Source organism: Heliangelus exortis, chromosome 22 (assembly GCF_036169615.1).
Source record: "Heliangelus exortis chromosome 22, bHelExo1.hap1, whole genome shotgun sequence".
NCBI classification, from domain to species: domain Eukaryota; kingdom Metazoa; phylum Chordata; class Aves; order Apodiformes; family Trochilidae; genus Heliangelus; species Heliangelus exortis.
Window position 1 is genome coordinate 10,374,822 of NC_092443.1, and position 22,382 is coordinate 10,397,203.

The 22,382-nt window shown below is 39.3% G+C and overlaps 1 protein-coding gene across 1 annotated transcript in view; it reads left to right on the forward strand.

Moving 5' to 3' along the window:
- The first annotated feature begins 6,399 nt into the window (after window positions 1-6,399).
- Window positions 6,400-22,382, forward strand: part of MED27 (mediator complex subunit 27) — an 85,385-nt gene continuing 69,402 nt past the window's right edge. Inside the window, exons 1-2 of the mRNA XM_071765972.1 lie at window positions 6,400-6,642; window positions 9,199-9,343. Coding sequence (XP_071622073.1) covers window positions 6,437-6,642; window positions 9,199-9,343 — 351 coding nt within the window. The 5' untranslated portion in view covers window positions 6,400-6,436. The remainder of the gene's footprint in view (window positions 6,643-9,198; window positions 9,344-22,382) is intronic.

The window sequence follows — 22,382 nt, forward strand, 5'->3', positions numbered from 1 at the left end:
CATTGATGAACAGTACTGTGTGAAACAGCCTGAAAGGAAATTCTGATCTGGAACTGCGCTGCTTGACTTGTCTGGAAAACTGCTGGTTTCCATGCTCTTGTTCAATCATAAGGATATTTGGCTATATTTACTTCTGTTGGCTTGTCTCTTTTACAGATGGAAAAGAAATGAAAGAAGGTGTGCAAGAAAAGCTAAAGAGCGAAAAAAATAAGACCTTGTTGTTTAAGGATGGCTGCTTTATGGGGAGATCAGCCCAGTTTAGTCTGTTAAAAATCATGCTGAGATTGATTGATTTAGGGAGAGGTGATTATAAAAGCCAGCAAGTAGCTTAATTAGGATGGAGGATAATGAGAAGTAACTTGGCTTTTGTAAGAAGTACTGGAGCAAAAGCTCTTGGCAAGTGGCTGGTGGAATGGGGGAACTGTAAGCTCAGCAGCTAGGCAGGATGGTTGCTTGGCATTGCTGCATTCATAGTTAGAAGGCGTAAAGCTGAGGATTGCCAAATCCATGCCTGAATCTGGTTCATGTCAGGCTTCATTGTCCTGAGATTATGCTTTTCCCAAATAATATTTACTAATCAGGAATTTCAGAACACTTTGAACTTGTCTCTGTGATTGTTACTTTGTCTGGTTGGTTGGTTTTTTTTTCACCTCTGCTTTTTCAAGCTGCAGGTTACAGTTACAGTTTGCTCCTGGCAAGAAGAAATCCCATCTATTGTACCATGAACTCCATCATGGTTACTGTGGGAGCAGGGGATGCACTTCCCTCTGAAGCTCTGATGTGCCTGTTCCATGAAGAGCAATAGCCATGTATTGAATAACCATCATGTTTCAAGCTTCCCCCTCGCCTGCTGCAAAATCCTGCCTCTGCAAGAAACTGGTAAGGAGTAGAATTCAAGCATTATAAATTCAAGCAAAATCTGCTGACTGCTGCTGGGTGGTGAGACTGGAATGGTTGTGCCAAACCCTGACCCTCCATGCTAATGGAAGCAGAATTTTCCCCAGAGCAAACCAGCATCAGAGAGAGAACCCAGGGGACAAGACTGAATGTTGGAAAATACAGGCCAGGCATTTAAAAAGGCAAAAAACTTTAACCAGTTAAATTACAGAATACATGAGTACCCCAGAATTATGCAAAAGCCTGATCCTGCAGACTTTGGGAAGGGAAAACAACAAGTTTAACTGACTCTAATGCTGTGGAATTATCAGTACAGTCAACAACAAGCAACTGGGTCATTCTGTCTCAGCCACTTGTGTATTGCAGAACTACCTGTCTGTTCTTGCTACTGTTTCTTCCCTGCTCATGTCTTATTTCATCTGCTCAGGATAGTTGTAATTTTGAAAATGTACAAAATACATTAAGTTTTAACCGTATAGTCTGAAAATACATTGATTTGTGCATTTATTTTTCAAAGTGACTAGGATCTGAACGTAGAGGGCAACCAAACATGATTCAAAGCCCAATTTAAAGAAGTGTGTCTTGAACAGGCATCAACAGATAGACTGAAAATCCAGGCAAATGCATTGGTGTTTTTTTTAGATGTTGAGTGGACTAAATGCAATGTGAATTTATCTGCAAACCATCTGTGATTTCTGATGGTTTTTGATGCCTTCACAGCTCTAATTTTAAGCAGTTATGTAGCCTTTAAGTAATGATACTTTCTTCCCAATTGGTTTTACATCAGATTCCACACTTGATCACTGAATGTTTGAAGAAGTGTCTGAGTATAGTTCTCTGCAGGTTGCACACATACAGAATAAAACAGCAGCCTTTTATTTTTGCAAGTAAAACTTGACGTGTTTTGGGACAGAATTCTGCATGCATAAAATATCATCGTGAATTTTGCTGGGTATGGTTTACTTTTTGAATTTTGCTTTACACTTCTCATGTAAATTCAGTGCTGGGATAAGATGTTGACTTCTGCAGGGACTGAAACTCCAGAAGCAGCACAGCATAACAACTGATCACTTTGAATTATCCTAAAACTGGTACCACAGGTGTCAGTTCCATCAGACAAGGGGGAACTGAAGAGTCATAATCTGTCCAGTCCTTAGTGGTTCTGCAGACAAATCTGTTCTGTGCTGGATTTTCTGTGTGTGTGATGTGGGCACTTTATAAGTGTAAACTGAAAGGAAGTACTCTGGATAAGGGAATGAATAGCTACATAGAAATTGGAGTTCTTAGAGGTACAGTGAGCCCCTAAGGGGACTGGGGGGCCTCCGGGTCTGTTTTCCATACACCATGATTTGGAGGGAAGATCCTTTTGAATGTGATCCAGGTCGCCTGAGAGCCTGAAACAATACTGAGCTAACTCTATTCATCCCACAGGAAATCTGATTATAACTACATCATTGTCAGCTCAGTTCACTGTTTCTTCTGGCAGGAGTGTTCAGATAAGATTTTCCCTCACTATTGTTGAATATAGTGGGAGATTCTGGTTCAGGGAACAATAGGAAAGAAATAGCACTGAAGATCAAGGATCCCCCACACCTGAGTATGTCCTGCCATTCTAACCTTGTCTAAAAGGAGGTAGGACACATTCCCTTCTCTTGGCAAAAGCCTCAAGCATGAGTCAATAACCCTTCAGCTTCTCTTCTGTTCCAATAATTCATCATGGAGTTAACTGGGGCTAACTGAAGACTGCAAACCTGAAAGAAATTAATAGGAATGTAAAAATCTCAATAATATCTTGCCATTTGCACTACTGAGCATCACAATTATTTAAATAACAACCAAAAAAATCAGTTTATTATATTTATCTGAAATTCTGTCAAGAATGTAGCAATGAAGTATGAAGAAGGAAAGGGGTTGTGATAATGAATATTAGTCCAGCTTGCCACAGAATAAATATCAGCATTTATCTGTCTCAGAGGAAGGTAAAGATAATTTCTTATGATGTCAATTACTCCAAATGTTGACTTCTGTCCAGATATTTCATGACAGATTATCTGCTTTTGGTATGAAATCTGATAGTCACCATTAGTTGTCCCACCTGACAACAAAAACTATTTTTTCTTAATTGAGAATGTGTTTCTAATTATGCAATCTCTTCCCCAACAAATTGTTTACAGTACCTCTGTGAGGACTCTGAAATCATCCTTTTTCTTTGATGTTGCTGATTAATTACAGCCCACTTGGTTCTTGGTAGCTGCAATCTGAGTAATATTGCTGTAACATACTTTGCTATGAAAGGTTCATCTTAATTACATGCTCCCCAGCCAAGCTTCTGCTTCAGAAGACAACTGCACTTCTCTTGTCAAGCTGCACGTGATGCCAGCTTGGATTGTTACTTTTCTTCCCCCTTTCTCTCCAAGTGAATTCAGAGCTTATGTACATTATGAGACTGACAGCACCCAAAATGAAATTCTCTCTTTAGGCACAGAACAGATCCAGAACTGGCAGTTCACTGCAGTTTTCTCTGTTCCATCCCTTTGTCTGGTGGCACAGTGCAGCCGTGTGTGGAGATGACTGGGCTGGCTGTAGCATCACCTTGTTAGCACAGGAGTCTGCCAGGGATAATTAGCAGTGCTGAGAGGCAGGGTTTATTAATCTGCCCAGAGTGCTGAACTAACAGAGCTGCCTGCTTCTCTCTGCTTGACACTCTGTTGTGCAGGGTGGATATAACCAACCTGCTTTACATGGGATTTTTTTTTTTTCAGGGAGATTATTAGGTCCTTGAACTTGGGGAGAGGATAAAAGCTGTCAGTCCTGGTGGTTGCTCAGATGTGGATTCACATCCATATTGGGTGGCCCAAATAATTTTGCAGGAGCCCACCTCAATAGCTGTCAGGTTTTGGGATGTTTTGAACATCAGCTGGATTCATGCTTTTATGTTTTACCAGTGATTCTAAGGCAGAAAGATAAGAGATATCCTGGTATCATGCATTTTCTATCCATAATGGCCACTTACAATATACCCATAACGAAGATGGGATTAGCATACCACCTACATTTGGGCAAGCTGTCAAATTGTGCAGCATTTTCCTTCTAGATGTGGCAAAACAGGAGGACATGTAATAGAGGAACAGCAACTCCTGTCCTCTTTAGCCATTTTCTTTAGGTTTGGAAGCAGAGTCTGTCTTAACTCCCCATGAAGCCAACAGTTCTTAGTGCTCTTAATTGTCTGTTGTCTTTTCAGGAGAACTTGGCTCCTCATTTATGCAAGGAAAAGCAGACCCCTGGAGCAAACAATGTGACTGTCCTCCTATGAGTTTCTAAGACAAAATTGTGCTGTGCTATTTGTTCTTTAGGGGCAAGTTCCAAATGGTTCCTTATGTATTTACGGGGTAGGTTTTTTTCAGGCCACTGGTTTGTCATTGCAGTTTAAAAATAGTAAAACTGTCAAGCTCTTTGACTGTTCCAGGTAAAATGTAAAATGAGAAATCCTGGCACTTGGGCACCACAATGATGGGGACCTTGGAGATAGTTAAAATAAATGCAATATTAACAGCTGAAAATCTATATTTAAAAGTAACAAATCTTGCATCAGAGAGCAAGAAATGGAAAATAAGAATCCATTTCCAAGGGGTGACATATAAAACAAGTTACAAATATCTGCAATGTGTACCCAGAATTTGAACATTGCAGTGAGAGGAGAAAAGAATAATTCCATGCAGCAATGATCCTTCAGCCTCCAAGTATATAGAATAACACATCACATTCATGACCGACCTATTAAAACCCAAAGAAAGAAAGGTATTTTATATCTTGCATAACTAATATAGATCCCCAACCAGTTCAAGTTGCCACTCAGGTGGAGATAGTCCTGTCCACTCTGCCTCTGGCTGCCATTATTTGGTTCAGTGTTTTCTTTTCCATAAAAAGCTATTCCTATCTTGTTCATTTTTTCCTTATTAAGTGTGCTCAGTCCATTGGTGAGTCTTTGAAGTACACTTTATATTTCACTGTTTAAGTAGGCTGAAATACACTGCTTCAGATGATACTTCTTCCAGGTTTGTTTTACTTTTGTGCTTAGATACAACAGCATGATGAAGCTCAAGAGAAGTGGAATTGCAGTTTCAATTTCAATTTTCTTATTCTTCATGCTAAATACTAGGGTTTAACTTATCAATACTTTGCTTATTGTCTGAAAACACTTAATTGCTGAGATGCAGTTTTCAGTATCTGCTGCCTGATAGACAGGAGAGTGTTACTGAGCAGAGGGCAAAGCCTCGCTTCACTTGGCCACTGACACATCTGTCTTACTCATTTCCATTTTACATGGAACCCCCCCAAAACATCCCCCGACTGAATAATCTGACTGTGCAAATTGTGCTTACCGAATTTAATTAATACCCTTATGAAAGAGGGTGTTATTTATTTAACATGTGGAGAAAACATAAAACCTGGTGGTGTAATTTACTCTGTGCGAAGAGACTCTTGCCCTGTGCAGCACTTCATTTTTTTTGCTTTTCTTTTTAAGCTGTATTCAAAAGGGTGAAAATAACTGGCAGGGGCACAGGAAACATAAACAGCTCATTCAAAATCCAACTATTACTGCTCAGTGCTATGACAGCACCGTTGAACCGGGCAGTGCTGTGTGGGTATTCCATAAGGAAATCCATGTCCTTGTCCCGCCCGTGATCACAGCTGAGACATCAACGTCCAACAAGGGGCCTCACCTGCACATCTGGGTTCAGTCTGCGCATCTGCACAAGGCTTACAGAAGAATTCTTGCCCTCTTAAAGCTCAACACAGCTGCAGCAGGACCTGGGGCCTGGCTTCCTGGTTTCATGCCTGGAAAAATCCATATAGAATCAAAGAATCATAGAATGGGCTGGGTCGGAAGGGACCTCAGAGGTCATCCAACCCTTGATCCACTCCCACTGAAGTTCCCAGCCCATGGCACTGAGTGCCACATCCAGTCTCTTTTTAAATATCTCCAGGGATGGAGAATCCACTACTTCCCTGGGCAGCCCATTCCAATGTCTGATCACCCTCTCCAGAAAGAAATTCTTTCTAATGTCCAACCTAAACCTCCCCTGGCACAACTTGAGACCAGATATAGAGATGGAGATATAGAGCATGGAGGGGTGGGAATATACCCTTTATTGTGAGCAGAGAGTGCTGCACAGCACAGGAAAATAGAAGAAAAGAGGACGCCTGACTGGAGAAATAAAATTATTCTTGAGGAAAGAGAGAGTTATTTTAGAGATGCACACACCAGCGCTCCACTCTTTTGCCCTTAGACCCTGGGGCCCCGCAGACATCTCCTCAGCCTCTCCTGTCCCAGGCGGTGGGTTTGCTTAAGGATTTGCTGAAGCCTTCCCTGAGGTCGGAAAAAGAGAATAAAAGGTTTAAAAGTAATAACCTGGTGTGCCGGCTCCGCCCGAGCGCAACCTCGCCCCCCGCCGGCCCCTCAGAGGACTACATTTCCCAGCATGCCCCGCGCGCCTCCAGAGCCCGGCGGGGAGGAGGCCGGGCCCGGCCGGCCAAGATGGCGGAGGGGGTGCTGAGTCCCGGGGTGAACCTGGAAGCCTTCTCTCAGGCCATCGCCGCTATCCAGGCTCTGCGGTCCAGCGTGACGCGGGTCTTCGACTGCTTGAAAGATGGGATGCGGAACAAGGAGACCCTGGAAGGCCGCGAGAAGGGCTTCATGGCCGCCTTCCAGGAGAGCCTGCACTCCGTCAGCCGCGACCTGGGGTGAGCAGAGGGCCCTGAACGGGCTTCTCCCCCCCCCCCCTCTCCTCGGGTCCCCGGACCGGCGGTGCTGGTGTGGGAGGGAGAGGAATCCTGGGGTCCCTCCGATCTGTTCCCTCAGGGGCTTCCCGCAGGGCTGTTTCCACTCCTGGAGAAAGTTTCAGGCAAAAAAATGGGAAAACGGGTCTGGTTCGTTCCTTCCAGCGCCGTACGCCTTCCCCTGGTGTTTCCTTCCAAAGGGATGAGTGCTGCTCATATTCATGACCGGTTTTTTTGTTTATGTTTTGTTTTCGTTACCTGTTTGTTTTGTTTGTGTTCTGTTTCGCAGAAGGAGCTGCTGTGGAGTTGAATGGGCAAGGTGATTGCTCGGGGCTGCAGGGAGATTTTTCTGGTGTTCTTTGAATTTTTTTTGTTATAAGAAAAAAAAATATGTTATTTTAAGCTCTGACTATTCAGTAGCATCTAGTGGTTCAAGAATGACCATTTAATTTCCGAAACTTGTAGGGCTGGAGAGTTACTACGCATGAAGAGCACACGTTAGTCAAGCACGAGCTGGGATGTTTCAAGCCAAACCCAAAGCTCTGAGGCTCAGGGTCCTTGCCAGAGGACTCTGGGCTGGGCTGTGTCCTTCTGGAACCATCAGCTCTGTCCAGGGAGGTATCCACAGACAGGACAAGCATGTAACCACCCTTCCCAAGCACATCTTCTGGCCTCCAGAGGTGTAGTGTTCAGGGTCTTGTGTACAAGAATTTGTTTCCTGCTGGCTAATAGGACTTGGTGGTTTTTGGTTTGTTCTGATAGTGGCAGCATAATTTGTTACCTACTTCTTCCCTTCTGTTACTGAAGATGGTAGATAATCGTTCTTGCAAATGATGTTGTACACAACTTCATAGACTTCTGGTTTATCCCTTTGTTTTTTTCTTGTTTTGAAATGAAGGAGGTTTTATGGTTCCCTATGTGGAAGCTGTTCTAAATCTTTGGTTATTCTTGCTTGCTTGGTGACTTTTTAAAGAATTGCTTAGTATAATCCCAAAATCTTGTTCCTAAACATTAATAGATATCAATTGGCTCTGACCTATCTTGTCTCATGCTTACACTCTTCTGCTTTGCAGTTTGTCATCCAGTATTGCAGTGCTGTGAAGTTCTTGTGGGATTCTTTGCAATAAGTCCATGTCCTTACTCCTGAGAGTAACTTCAGCATCAAACTTCACCAGTTCCTTTTCCACCATCTCCTCCAGAGCATTAGTGCTGTGGTCACCATTTCTTTCCTGATTCCTTGCAAAATAACTATTTCTTACTATTTTGGGGTATATTTAGTTTATCTTTTTTGAAGCATAATGACCTCAAAATATTGTAATTTATATAGCATCTCAGCATTTCATATTCTAATATGTGTTTGGGAAGCACTGATTTCAAGTAGCAAGAGAATAGTACTCCAAGATTTATTGAAGTTACTATTCTCAGTGGAATTTGGCTTAGGCCACATTTACTTTACTGTATTCTTTTGTCAAGAACTATTAATGAGTGTCTACAGCACCAGTTGCTTGGCAAGCATATAGGCCATGGAAACCTGAAGGAATAATGACAAAGGAGAATTTTTTTGGTGTTTATTTTCATAATTGTCATTAAATGCAAGTTTAAGATATTTGGTATTTCTCTTTACAGAGATTTTTTAAAAGTCACCCTTCGAAGGGTCTGAATCCTGTTTTTATTTAGTGGAAGTTCTGGAGTTCAGAGTATAGGATGTAACGTTCAGAAGTCAAAGGGAAGGACATCTGATTAGTCGTGTCTCTTGAAAGACTAAATTTTATACCTCTGTGAAGCAGCCAGTCTTTCCTACAGCTCATGGAATACAATTAAATATGGCTTTGTTTTTGTTGTTATTAAATGTAGTGTTTGACAAATGAGAGATGAAGCAATAATAGATCATTTCACTGTGGGTTTTTTTTTCATGGGAAAATGGTGCTTATTATGCTTTAGTTGAGTATTTTATACATGTCTACAATGTGCAAATTGCTCATGGAAGATGCTTCCTTGCCCTGAGACCATGGAGTGCTTATACTTGCTGAGAGTAATCACAAACTTTGCAGGACTATCTGCAGGCTTAGGACTAATGACAGTTCTTTTATAGATGTGTGTAAGGACAGTGTTCATTTTAAGTTCTCTAATGAAATGATGGCTCATCTGCCCATTTGTGGATTAAAAAGTCCGAGTTTTGTAGTGTCTGGGGGCATGCATTGCTCAGAAGATGCATTGTGACCTGGAAGTGCTTGTGAACAGGACCTGCCATGGTTTTACTCTTTCCAGGTTGCCTTCCAAAGCCATGGTTTGTACTTTCTCTTTGAAGAAGCAGTGAGCTTAATGGCTAACAGACCACTTTAAATTGCTTGGATAATGAGAGTGGTTATGCTTTTTATTGAATTGGGGAGGTATTTAAAACTCCTTTAGATAATAAAATGGAGTTCACACATGATTGCTGTCCCTGTAGGAGACTGTACATCTCAGGTGTCTCTATTTGCAAATCTGACTTTAAAAAAATGCCACTCTGTTTCCTTTCAGTGAACTGGAGCGTCTGAGCAACCTGGTTGGGAAACCATCTGAGAATCACCCCTTACACAACAGTGGACTGTTGAGCCTAGATCCTGTTCAGGACAAAACACCTCTTTACAGCCAACTTCTTCAAGCCTACAAATGGTCGAATAAGGTAACAGAATACATCAGTGTAATTTAGTTGTGGATTCCTACAGAATGTTTGATTTGTGATATTATAGACTTCTGAGTATTTGAGACTGTCAAAGTTGCTCAGATTTTCTTATGAAGTTCAGGGGTGTAATGTGTACCTCAATGTACTTTCAAGGGTAAAAATGATGTTTTAATTCAGTGGAGACTTTTCTGTGCTGTTAACTCCCTAACAGAACAATACTTTTCTTTGTTAGCTGTATAGCATCCTCTAGATACAAAATAAAAGTATGGTGTGTCCTTGCATCTAGTAGTAAACACTGTAGCAGAGGGTTGTGGGATGTTAGAGCAGAGAATCCAGAGATTATGTCACCCCTCCACTTGTTTCTAGGAAAGAAACAGAAGTTGTCACATCAGAAATCCTTTTTCTTTGATGCCATTTGCTGCTGGGAGAAAAACTTGGTCTCAGAATTAACTTTGTGTTGAACAGCTTTGGCACACCTGGTGTATTTGGGTTGTATATATTGCATTGAATTTTAAGTAATGTAAAAAAAAGGCATATAATGTTACTGCCCTTTTTTTTCTTACATTTTTTAAAAACAAAATTGTTTTTGTGGGAAGAAACTTCTTTCTCATGAGGATAAGTCAGCTTCCTAAAACTTTATGCTGAATATATCTAGACAGAAATTAGGTGTGTTTCCTTCTGTGCCCTGATCATAGTCTACTCACATCTGATTTTATCAAGTAAGTAAATATTGCATTACTGCAATTGGTTTTCCTCTGTGAGCATTACTATGTTCTGGATTGTGTGTTCCCATCCAGAATTTTTTGGGCATGCTTACTGCTGTTTATATTATTATTTAAATGAATATGCATTTAAAAGCTTTCTTTAAATAATTTTTGAAATACTAGTGAATTGTTACAAAATGTCAAAGATGGATTAGTTTCTGTTATGATAGTTATTCCTAGTGAGAGATTCCAGAGCTGTAGCTTTTAGCAACCTTAGACAAGACAGCAGGAGTAAGCAGGAATAATAGATCTCATAATATTAGGGCATTAAAAGAAACAATTCCAGTTTAAATTATTTATTATGATACATGAGTAAGGAAGACTTTCAGACTACACAAATATTTTGTAGGCAAATTCTTGTTACACATTGAGCCAGCCAATTACTCAGATGTAAAATAGAGTACTACAATAGTGTTTGTATCAATACCACTGTAGTGGTATTGGTTTTCAGAATACAAATATGTGTTAACATCTTCTAAAAGCAGTAGAACTCAGCATTGGTGGAAATTTGGTATGGTTGGAAAGTGGGGGACAAGGAGGATTTTTAAGTAGAGGTGCAATGGAGAAAATGTTTCATGTTTGCTTGTGTTTCTTGCTGTTAGCATTTTGCTGGTTTAGGAAAAATACAAAGCCATCCTGTATTTATACAGGAAGACTTCTGAAGTGGTAATCCAGTTGAGTCTTCAGTGATTTAATTACTTCTTTAGGTCATTAGCAGAGTAAACTCAGTTGATAGTGAAATAGCTCTGGCAGAGTTGTACTAATGGAGATTTTTATTAACTTGGAGGGTTATGGAGCTTTGAGGAGCAGTTTTTTGTAGTAGTGGATTCTGATTTCAGAAAGCAGGGGAGGTTTTTGTATCCTGTGCACTCTCACACACAGTTCCAGGGGAAAACCAGTATTTTTTTGCTTTTATCTCCATTGTCTTTGACTTCTACCTTACTGCAGAAATAAAAGACACTGTTTAAGTTGTGTTTAAGTATCTGCTTTCTCCCTAATTGTTCTTCTGAACTTTACCAGCAGGCGTGGATAGGTTGCCTCCGTTTCTGACAGAAGATTTTGCCATTAGCTGCTGGATTTACTGTTCCCAGAAAAGACCCTACTGATGCTAGCCTGTGTTGCTGCTTAATTCTTCCTTGCTAAATAACCCTTCTTGATTAAGTGTTATTTCATTGTATCTTTTGGCTGCCCTCTGTTCTTATTGTGTGTCTGGTGTTTTCTGTTGCTTCAAAGCAAAGCCCTCCTGATGTGTCAATACACTTTGTCTGTCTGCATTTAATTTTTAATTTGTGACCCCTTTGTGGCTTGCTTGCTTGTATTTTTAATGAGCTGAGATAAGGGCATTTTTCTTTCTCTTTTATTGTTCATGCATTACTGATGGCATGAGGAGCCCCATGCCTGCCAGGGGAGGAGAGATGGAGTTTCAGGGTTATGGTGGAAGTCCAAAAGCACCCTAATGAAATGTAGGAAAAATGGGTACACAGACTTGGTGTTGCATATTTCAATGCATTCTTTTAATTTTTAAAACGGGGAGTGGTGGCTTGTAGGACAATAATAAGGTCAGTTTTATATCTTGCAATTGATACTTGTAGCTGTGGCTGGTTCTGTATTGTGAGAAGTCCCATTCCTTTGTCTTAGTGCAGTAGAGATGATTGAATTTAATTGGGATTTTAGAGCAATGAACTTTATTTCATTGCTCCTGTGAGTCACAACACAAGTTCCTCGGTTTCTGATTGTCTTAATTTTGTCTGCTGCAGGGTTACAGAAAACTACAACAGGAAAAATCTAGAACTTCCTTTACAGAAGTGTGTTACCTTGGCAGGTCTTGTTATTTATTAGCACCTGCTATCCTGATATTTACTTACTGTAGTTTACCCAATAGTTTTGCAGATGGTAAAGTTGTCTGTGTAATGGAAGCAGCTGTTTGGGAACACAACAGCTTGTCAAATGCATTAATTACATACACATGCAGCTGTGAAGGAACTTCTACTTTTTCAGGTGTTTAATGGAGCACACAAGCTACAGCTGAAAACCGTGGGAAGTTTAAGTTTGCAAGAGCAAAATGTTTTGTCTTTTTTGCTTTAGAGCTTCTTTTATGTCTCAGTAGAGATCATATAAGTAAATTTATTTGCTGGCTTTGGGGTACATGGAGGCATGTAGTAGCCGTGGAACAGTGTTTAGGTCTACTTTGTAAATTTTTTCCCCTTCCACTTCAATTTTATTTAATAGGGTAGGTTTTCTTCATTACAATTAAACTGCTGTTTCCCAGAAGGATTCGTATGTGCCCTTTAGTGTAATACAGAAGATACAGTATTAGATAAGGTAAAAATGAGCCATCATTCTGTATGGGTAATGCAGATAAGGGTAAATTAGAAAGTTGGTAGAAATCAGGAGGTTTTTTCCATGGGGACTGTCTCTGTTTCGTAATTGTAGTTGAATTCTGGTGTTCCTAGTTCTGTACCTCATAGCTGTTGAGTTTTGTTGGTAAAATGATTGTTGTGTCTGAGCAGCTGAAATCGGAGGTGCTGGTAGCAGTGAGCAGGGTTTCTGTTCTGTATGCTGGGAACAGCCAGGCCTGGATCTGCAGGGTGCTGCTGCCTTTCCTCTCCTTTCCCTGTGCTTGTGTCTTGCCTTAAATTGGAATTTGAAGGAAACTGCCACAGAAGAGAAGGCATCAGCTCTAAGTTTAGATGAAAGGAATTTTTTTAAAGTCACTTACTAGACTGAAAAGCTGATTAAGTTTTGACTTCTAAAAAAAAAAGAGATGTGACATCATATTTGTGACAGAGCACAGGAATAACTCGCTTCTTTTGCTCTTCAGGACACTTGTATAACAAGTGCCCTTCTGCTGGCCTTCCTCTTTCCTGGGTGCTGCTTTTTTTCTGCAGAAGTTGCTATATTCCAATTCCAGCACTTCCGTAGTTTGGATCTGTGTGCGTAGGGGTATGTGAGTGGTGCTGGTATTTTTTTTGTCATCATGAGGTGATACTTAAAAAACATGATAACCGTGTGTTTGGGAAGATGTTAAATACCACTTCAAGCAGAAAGAAAAAAATCAACTTTTCTGATGATGACTCTCTGGGTGAGTAGGGTTTAGATAAAATTATGTACTCTAGTCATCTGTAGAAAGATGATGGCAACTTGCATAAACTTCACAGTTTCAGTGTATTGTAAATATTTCAAGTGAGGAAACCTGGACAGGAGTTGTCAAAAATTTATGTAAAAGTAATAGGCTGGTAAATAAAAAATAAAAACAATTTCTGTTGAACTGTGTGTTGAAATATACTTCAAAATATTTAGGTTTAAATTTGTTGCTCTGAAACTTCCTCTTGTTTTTACATAAATATAAAATCAAACTGTTGAGGTAATTACTATTAATGAGTTAAAATGATTTTCTGTCACAAGACAGAAGAGAAAAGGAATATGTAGCTTTTGTTTATTAAATTATTTTGATGTGTTTCCTGATAAATGATTTGTGTAAATTGCATTTCATGTAGGTCTGGAGAAAAAAAAAATCAATAGAGCCTGTAGAGAAAGTCCAGACTTGTTATGACTGCCCTTGGTACCTTAGTATTGATTAGACACAAATATCAAGTTTAATGACAATAAATTACATTAATTGTTAACTGTAATAATAGAGGAACGCTGTTGAAATAGGTTGGGTTTTTTTGTTGTTGTTTTGTTTGTTTTTTGGTTCAACTTGATTGTTGAAATGTTAATTCCAAGGAACATTAATTTTAAAGTTTGGAGTCACTCAAACATTTTAAATTTACTGTAGTATGGACAATGTAACTGCATTACTGTGTTGGCTTTTTTTTTTTTTTTTTTTTTTTGAAAGTTCAGGAAGATGGCCAAGATTTTGTCTTTTCAGGAGTCTTTTTACAAGAAGGGTGGTGTCAGAATCTAGTGATGTGCTGTTGCTCGGAGAGCTCGCTTATTCTGCTAAGAATTCAACCACCCTTTTTATCCACTCACATTATTTTTTCATCTGCAGTGTAATATCAGTGACAGATGCGTGGCATTGAGGGAAACTCCATCATCTGCTTGCCCAGTGATCCTGGAGGCTGATCTGGAAGCTCCCTTGTGCTTGCTGGGGTAGGAAGGGTTAGTGGTGCAGTTTCTCAGTGAGCAGAAACTCTGAAGTTACTTAAAAGACTTGAAGTGACCCAGTTCCCTTGGTTTGCTTACAGAAGGGAACACATGAAAAAAAATTAAAAATCTTAATAGAAGCAAAGTGACAAGTCCCTGCAAGGGTATCTGTTGCCTCTGAAGAGCACACTTTAATCTGCTTTGTATGGGGAAAACCAGGGCTTCATAGAGGGAACCAGAGCAGAAAGGCTCTTGAGGATTACTGTCTGGGGTCTCCTTTCCTGTACCCATGAGCTATGGGAGCTTATGTTCCTGTCACTGGAAAAAGGAATGATAAAGCAACTGGTGTTTTCTTGTACGTGGGGCACAAAATATGGGGTCCACTTGGATTCTAGTCTTGCTTTTCTTACCAATTTTTGTTGTAACCTTGAACAGGATACGTGGTTTTCTGTGCCTCATTTTTCTTGCAGTTAAAATAGGATAATGATACTTAACCTACTTCTTGGGAGAGTTTCTAGTGTAAATGTGCCTCATGTGCATTGGGTTTGTTGGACAGAAATGTTTTGTGGATGCCAAGTATTATACAGGCAGTGACTAATGTTTGTATGGCAATCTGGAAAGATGCCCTTTATGGACTTTTAATTTTGGGTAAGCTTTAGGTAATTTTTTTTGTGAAATGCCTTTGCTGTCCTAAATTACAATAATGTGTTCTTAACTTTTTTTTTTTTTTTAATATGAGTAGATAACAGTTGGTTACCTCTTTGCCTCCAACTGCCATAGTTATTAGTTATTGCTCAGTTGTCTGCATGGAGAATATTGACTTTTATTATTACAGGGGTGATTTTAGTGACCAGCAATGTCAGTGGTGGCAAATTCAGGTAGTGTGCAAATTATCTTTGATGTTCCAGTGTTGGAAAAAAAGCACCAAGTGCTTGTACCAAAATCCAGAATGTAAAGGGGAGGGAGATGGAGCAGAAGCATCTGTGTATACTTTTCTGGAGAAGGAAAAAAAGTAGACTTGTCATTTTTCAGAGGGTCTCTGAGCTGTGCAATGATAGTTGAAAAAAAAAAAGAAAAGTTAATGTATTGAAATGAAAAAAAAAAAGTGAAAGACATAATGAAATAGGGAACTTTGTAATAATAAAGGTAACAGTAAAAGTAAAGGCAGAATCACCAAGTGCTGTGTCTTGGCTGGGTTTTATTGTCCCTAGAGATCTTGCGGGATGGATAACCTCAGTCATGTCTAACTTTCTTTTTGGAGGGTGAATCTTCCCTCCTCAGCTGGGAATTTCTGGAATCTTCAGCTCCTGGACTCTTGTGTTTGTTGGCCTGTGATTTCTGGGCTGCTTTTGAACAAAAGTGCAACCCAAGGCTACCTTAGCTATTTCATTGGTACCATGTATAACTACAAAAATGGTTTTGACGTCTAATCACTGGAACGAAAGGAAATGAAAACTACCATTTTCTTTGGAAAAAAGAAATGTTGTGGCAGGTGAGAATTTGCCACATAATGCTGCTTTGTGCCAGGGTAATTCCTTTGCAGGTTAGTTGGATTTTGTTGATGTTTTTGTAGACTAAGGTTAGTTAGTTACTTCAGGAAGATAAGAGTGGTGCTAAAAAAAAAAAAAAAATTAAAAAATTGGCCTTTGATTCTGTCTTCTTAGATATGTTGAATGTTTTGTATCTGTAATCTTCCCAGAATTAAAATAGTACTCATTCACACTCGGCTGCTATTGTGAAATGGGGTTACATGTGTCCAAACTGCCTTTCTTATTGGATTTTACTAGAATATTTTGTTTCAAACCTGAAGCAGATTGAGAGCATGATAGGGTGGTTTTCTATTGTTGTGCTTGGTATTTGTTGTTATTCAACAGTATTTTTTCAAGGCTCTGATCAAAATAATGCTGTGAGCGGTACCAGTCTCACTTTTCCTAATTATGGGAAGTGATGTATCAATACATACTATTATAAATCACAGCCCCCTTGTCAGCTGGTAGGAATTATTTAATGCTTTGGCAACACCTTTATTTGCTAATGAGTGGGTTTTTCCCCCCTGCTCCTTTGATAAGTATTAATGTTCTAGCTGGTAGCCTATTTTGGGGTGGAAATGATTGATGCTGCTCTATTTTAACCAAAACACTTCTGCCCACTCTTCATTCTTCCTCTCCTAAGTCCTTTTTTTTCCTCTGCAAGAACTCTTCTACACTTCATGTTGGATGGCTGGATCATGGCACTTGGAAGTCAGTGGTCACTTCCCTGTTCTAACCTGTCCAATGTGGTCATCAAATGGAATAGGTTAAGCTGGCATTGCTTTGGAAATCTAAAATATTTTGAACTAAAATATGCCATGCACAGTATAGTAGGTAGATGAGTAAGTTTTGATATAACCATTAGATTGGAAGAAAAGGCTTTACTTTTAGCAGATAAGAAATAAACCAAAGTGTAACTGGAAATCCATGTTGCCTAGGAATGGACTGAAGAACAGGTAGGACCACAGAACAAGAAGAGCATTGTAAGAAACCCTGGTAGCCAGGATTCCTTTCCATTTCATGTGTGCGTGCTGTACTGGCTCTCAGTGGTGAAATCTGACTTATCCAGGGGATGGTGGCCACTGTGAAAGCACAGGAGATGTTTTCAGAGACTCAGAGTTGTGTCTCGCTTTCTTTGAGGCAAATCAAAATGTTTGTAAAGCATTTGTGGACCTTCATAAGAAGGGCACTGAAGGAATACAAACACTAATATAAAGTAACTGATATGGGTGATAAGTATCCCATTGTTGTTATTTATACAGAAAAGATTTTTTTATAGCTTCTCGAAGATATAAAAGAAAATGGAAAATTTAATGATGTCACCGTGTTGGTCTCTACTATTATTGTCAGGTCTTTTTCTGTGACTTTATTTGCTGTTTCTTTTTAATGCAAAAGTGTGTGCAACTCTAATCTTTTTTGAATGTCTCTCCTGGAGTTACTAAACTTGGCCCCCTCAGATAATTCACAGAGTGATTGGTTTGATTGTTGGGATTGCATATAAGCAATACTCAATAATTTTCCATTTTATCTTAATCAGATTCTGTTGATACCTGGGCTACAAAACATGAAAATCACCTAAAAGCTAATAAAATTGAAAATAAACTGTGAAAGGAGCAGTATGTAATCAACAGTGCAGCTCAGACCACTGGCTCATCATTGGCTTAATGGAAATGTACATTTTGGCAAAAATTGTTGCAGCCGTTTTATATCCAGCACTCCTGACTCCGTTTGTTGCTGGTACATCTTGGTGTGAGCTAACATTTAATGCAATTAGAGATGTAAAATCCTGATGTTCTAGAAATAAAGATGATGTATGTAGAGTGTATGTTATCACTTTCTCTGCCAATACAGGATTAGCCCCATCTCATTTTAAATGCCTGGAGGTAGGGCTCCCACTTGCACAAAAAAGAAAGAAGGAGGAAAAAAATCTTTTAGCCACTAACATTTGTTCTGTTACAGTACACGTAGAAGGTGATGTCCTCTGGTTTAATCAAAGAAGTTTTAATGAAATCTGATTGATTCTGCAAGATGCTGGTCTTCCACATTTTTGATCTTTTCCCAGAAAGATCAAAAGTTTATGTATCCTGAGTAACAGTTACCTTGTTGTGCTTTTCTGTAAGGTTCTTGGCTCAGTGTGAAGCATTCAATCATGCTCTGGTGCTCCACTGAGTTTGCTGAGATGTTAAGTGCTCAAGTGCAGTGCCTGAAGCTAGACTGGAGTAATCTGAAAGCTGAAATGGTGCATGACAGCAGCTGCATGCTTGCCCAGTGTCTTAATGTGTTAAAAATGCATATTTTTTATGTGGTCATGAATTAGCTTGTTCCTGGGTGCCTCTTCTTCAGCAGCACATACACTGACAGCACAAGCTGACAGTGATAAAAAATATACTTATTGGGTAGAATTAGTAGAAGTCATTCTTATGAAGAGTAATGACCATGTTGAAATACTAAGGATATTTTCAAGATTACTTTAGATTTGGTTGGAAAGCTGAGTATAATAGCTACATCTTTGAGGATGTCATATAATCACAGGGATCTTTGATGTTCAGAGTTGGGCTTCAGAACAAATAGTTCTGTTCAAAACCATCACCACTTGTGATGAATTTTCTTGTATTTGGATTCTCTAAGCTCCTGGAGCTGGCAGTAGTGTAAGAGGTGCTCTGTATACTGCATGGGCCATTAGGCACAAATAAATTATATCAAGATGTGACATTTTACAGTATATTCTAAAATAGATGTATTTGCTTCTCCATTATATGCAATTGCAATTCCTGTAGAAATTGATATTTAAAATAGCCACTAAAGGCCTCCTAGGATCTGCAGGCATGCCCAAAAAGGAGCTGTATGTGAGTACTGTTACTCACAAATGGTGAGCTAAAGGGAATTATTTAAATCTTTTCATGTCAACAGCAACTGAGTTTATTTCTCTTATCGCAGCATCTTTTTACTGTTATAAAAGATATAGAAAATGTGAACTAGAGTAAAAAGAGAAAAAGGGTCCTCAGGTTTCTAAACTCTTTTAAGCTGCCTGTGGTTTTAAGAATCTGTGATATGAGCTGTTTGACATTTTCCTATTCCAAATGCTCAAAGGATTAAATCTACATGGTGTTAAAAATGAGAGTCTTTGCCACGTCTGGAATCTCAAAATGTTACTTTATTTCCCTCTTTTGGCTGACCATCATGACAAAACAGCTGAATCAAATATGTTGTTTTATGTATAAAATATATTTTCTAGGTCTTGACAGCTTGCTTCCAGTTTTAGTGTAATTCAATTTGAAACAGCTGTTCCTAATCTCTGCAAAACAGGGTTTTTTTATGGAAATCATGACGTTCTCAACTACTGCAGTTCCTGGGCCCTGCCTCATTTCAGAAGTTGCTTGTCTTTGTGTTGAAAGAGCTCTTCATTCAGAGAAAACCTTACTCGTGTATCAAATCAGCTGCAGTTAGAGAAATAATAGCTGCCTCCTCCCCCTAAGGTTAGCCCTCAGTCAGGCTGGATGTATGTTTCTCTTCCAAGCTGAATTTTAAGAAAAACATTACCGTGTGTTTTACCATTAGTTAGATTTTTATTCTAATGTTCCCAGACCTACCCATATGCTTTCAGTTGGGTTCTATTTAGAGTTTTCTCTGCTGTTGTCTCTGCACTCAGACTTAACAAGTTCTCTGGCTTGCCTTATGGTTCAGTTTTACTCTGGAGTTAGATCTTGTATTTTCAGAATTTTCAGTGTAGCATTTTCAGTTTGCACAGAGCCATTTATTTTTTTTTAATTGGCTGCACTGCTTGGTGTCTCTTCCAAAGCCGTTTGTAGAGATTTCATAGATCAGAGAGACGATCAAGTTTGGAAGCTCTCTTGTGCCTGATAAAGCAAGAGCTAACCTTTCATTTTCAGTTTTCTGAATCTTTTGGACACCCTTGCCTGTTGTATGGAGTTAATGACTTTCTACATAAAATAACTTGCTGTCTAGTTGGCTGTGTGAACACAAGTGTACAAAGATACTGTGTGTGGACATTTCTGATGGGAAGGGTGAAAGTTCCAGGAGTGGCTGTGTCACCGAGGTTATAAAGGAACTGGATGGACTCTGGAGTTGTACAGCCTCTTCTTTCCTCTGTCCTTACCTTGCTCTTTTCCTATCTATAAAATGGGGATGGGGGTAGAGAATGAGTACTCTGTGTAATCTGGGAGATGGATTCATCCAAGTAGAATCACTGTTGATTTGCTGGTTTTGCTTCTGATCCCACTGTGGATGAATACCATCTAGAAGACCCTTTTGAGTTATTTTGTTGAAGCACAATTTATCATCTGAAATAAAACTAACATCTAACAGGACACAAAAGCTTTACTACTTAAAGAGCTCTTAAATATATTTTCAGTTTCAAATTCACCATTTTGCCTGGCAAATACTTTGAAGTGTTTATCATCTTCCTTGCATAGTTATTTTTTTCCCACAGCCTAAAGAACCTGACTTGAGGCTGCTTTAGGATTAAGTGAGATTACTAGCATCTTCTTTCCATCCCTCTTGTGTACCTTGTATGAATACATCCTAATAACTATTGATATTGCATTCATCCTGCAAAAAGCTAAGACCTTTATTGTCTGCTGATCCTGCAGTTTTGGTGATGTGTTTTTCTTGCAACTAAAATCAATTGAGACAAATCTTGGTAACTTTTACAGCAAAATAAAATGACTATGCCAGGTAACCAATGGAAGTTTTTTGACTACGCTCTTAGATCACACATAGTGTTGTTCCAGCAGAACTGATTAGTTGATCCAGTGGATTTAAAGGTCAACTGTAATCACATTTCAGGAAGATTGAAGAAGATATAAAATTGCTACTGTGCTTTTCTGGGTTGTATACTTGCTTCTGGTACTCTTTGCTTTCCCCCTGTACATCTTCATTTACTCAGCTAGAGCATCAATACATAAAGGGCACAAGTCAATGTGTTTGTTCTCCCTTCTTGATGAGGGAGCTAGTTAGTTGTATTTCCTCCAAGCCCAAAGCTTCCCTTTGGAAGACCTGGAGTGGAGAGGAGGAAATATGGAACACTACAGTAAAATGGAAGAAACAAATCTTTTTTTTTTTTTTTTTTAGGGGAAGGCTGTGAGGAAAGCTGCAGTCTAACTGTCTTGTTAGGTGATCATTCAGTTGTTAGAGCTGATGCATCCCAGGGCTGGTGCTGTCTGTTCAAACTGCAGCAGAGACAGAAGAGTTGGCAGCACCCTTTGAACAAATGGAGACCTTTGATTGTGGGGAGTCAAAAGAACATCTCATTAGTAGCATTTCTCATGGCAGCTTAATGTTGCAGAGACCAAGCAGCTTTGGAATACAAGGTTTTGGTAAAAATAGGGTTTCAGAGTCATATTTCCATGTCATGGGCTACTGTATCTGCCTATGGAGATAAATACATTTTTTTGTTAATTTTTTTCAAGAGCCCAGATGAGGCAGCTGCTTTGCCATAGCAGGTTGCATGACTTGAAAGCAGCAGAGACATAAAACATTCACCTGCTCAGATACAATTCATTTTCCCCACAACAAAGCAAAAGGAGTCCTGAAGTGAAAAAGGATGGGGGAGAAAAAGATTTTATTTAGGTTGGTAAACCAAAATACATTATTCTTCCAGATCTTTCCCTCATGAACCACACTGTTACTGTATTTATCTGATAGGACTTTGTTCATTCTTGAGTTTCACTTTTACCCTGTACTCCTGAAGTTGCTGTCCTTCTATGTGAACCTTCCACAGAGCAACAGAGGAGAAAAAGACTTCAGAGGCATGGGGACTGTTCTGATCACAGGATCCTGCATTGCAAATACTTCTAGCTGATGTTTAGACATATTTCAAAGTAACTTTGTGCTTTTGTGTAGCTTATAAATGCATATTTAATGATGGCCATGCTATAGTAAGGGTTTTGTTGCATTCACAGTACACAGAAAGATGACTCAAAAAGAGTCACTCTCCCCAAAAAAGAATCTGTTGTAGGGAATGTTAACTGTTTTGCAAAGGTTATTTGTAGTAGAACTCACAGAGTCTAAATTAGCTCAGAGTGTAGTCCTTAGTGCATTTTCTTATGTGCTAACTTGCAAAATGTGGTAATTCCCAGATGTATAGACATCAGGGGTCTGGGGCTTTTCTGTAAGCATCCATGACCTGCTTTTAAAACAAGACACTGGCATACAGCAGTGGCTGAAGACTTCGCTTGAGTGAACTGAGAAGATATTTAGTGTGCATTTTATTTAAGGTGGCCTTTTTCAGAGATTGTTGCTCTGATGGCCTTCTAACATCACTGTGTATTTTGCTTTGTCAGCCACAATGTAAATTCTGGAAAAATAATGTGTTGTGTTCACTTATGGGAAGTATGGAAGGAGTATTTTTAAATAAATAATGGACCAGGCAAAATTTTCAGACTTGCATGACCAAATCAGAGGAGCAGCAGAATCATTTTTGGTTTTCTCAATGGCTGATGAAGTCAAACAGTGTGTTGACTGATTTGTTTTTTGTTTCCTTTCAAGTTGCTTAAATCCACTTTTTTTTTTTTTTTTAACCTTGATGGTATCTGTCTTCATTAAAAGGGTACTTATGGAAATAATGAATTTTATAAAGTGTGGAAGTAGCAAGTGTAGGGTACTGTAAATGTGGTTATTAATTTCATGGATGCAGCT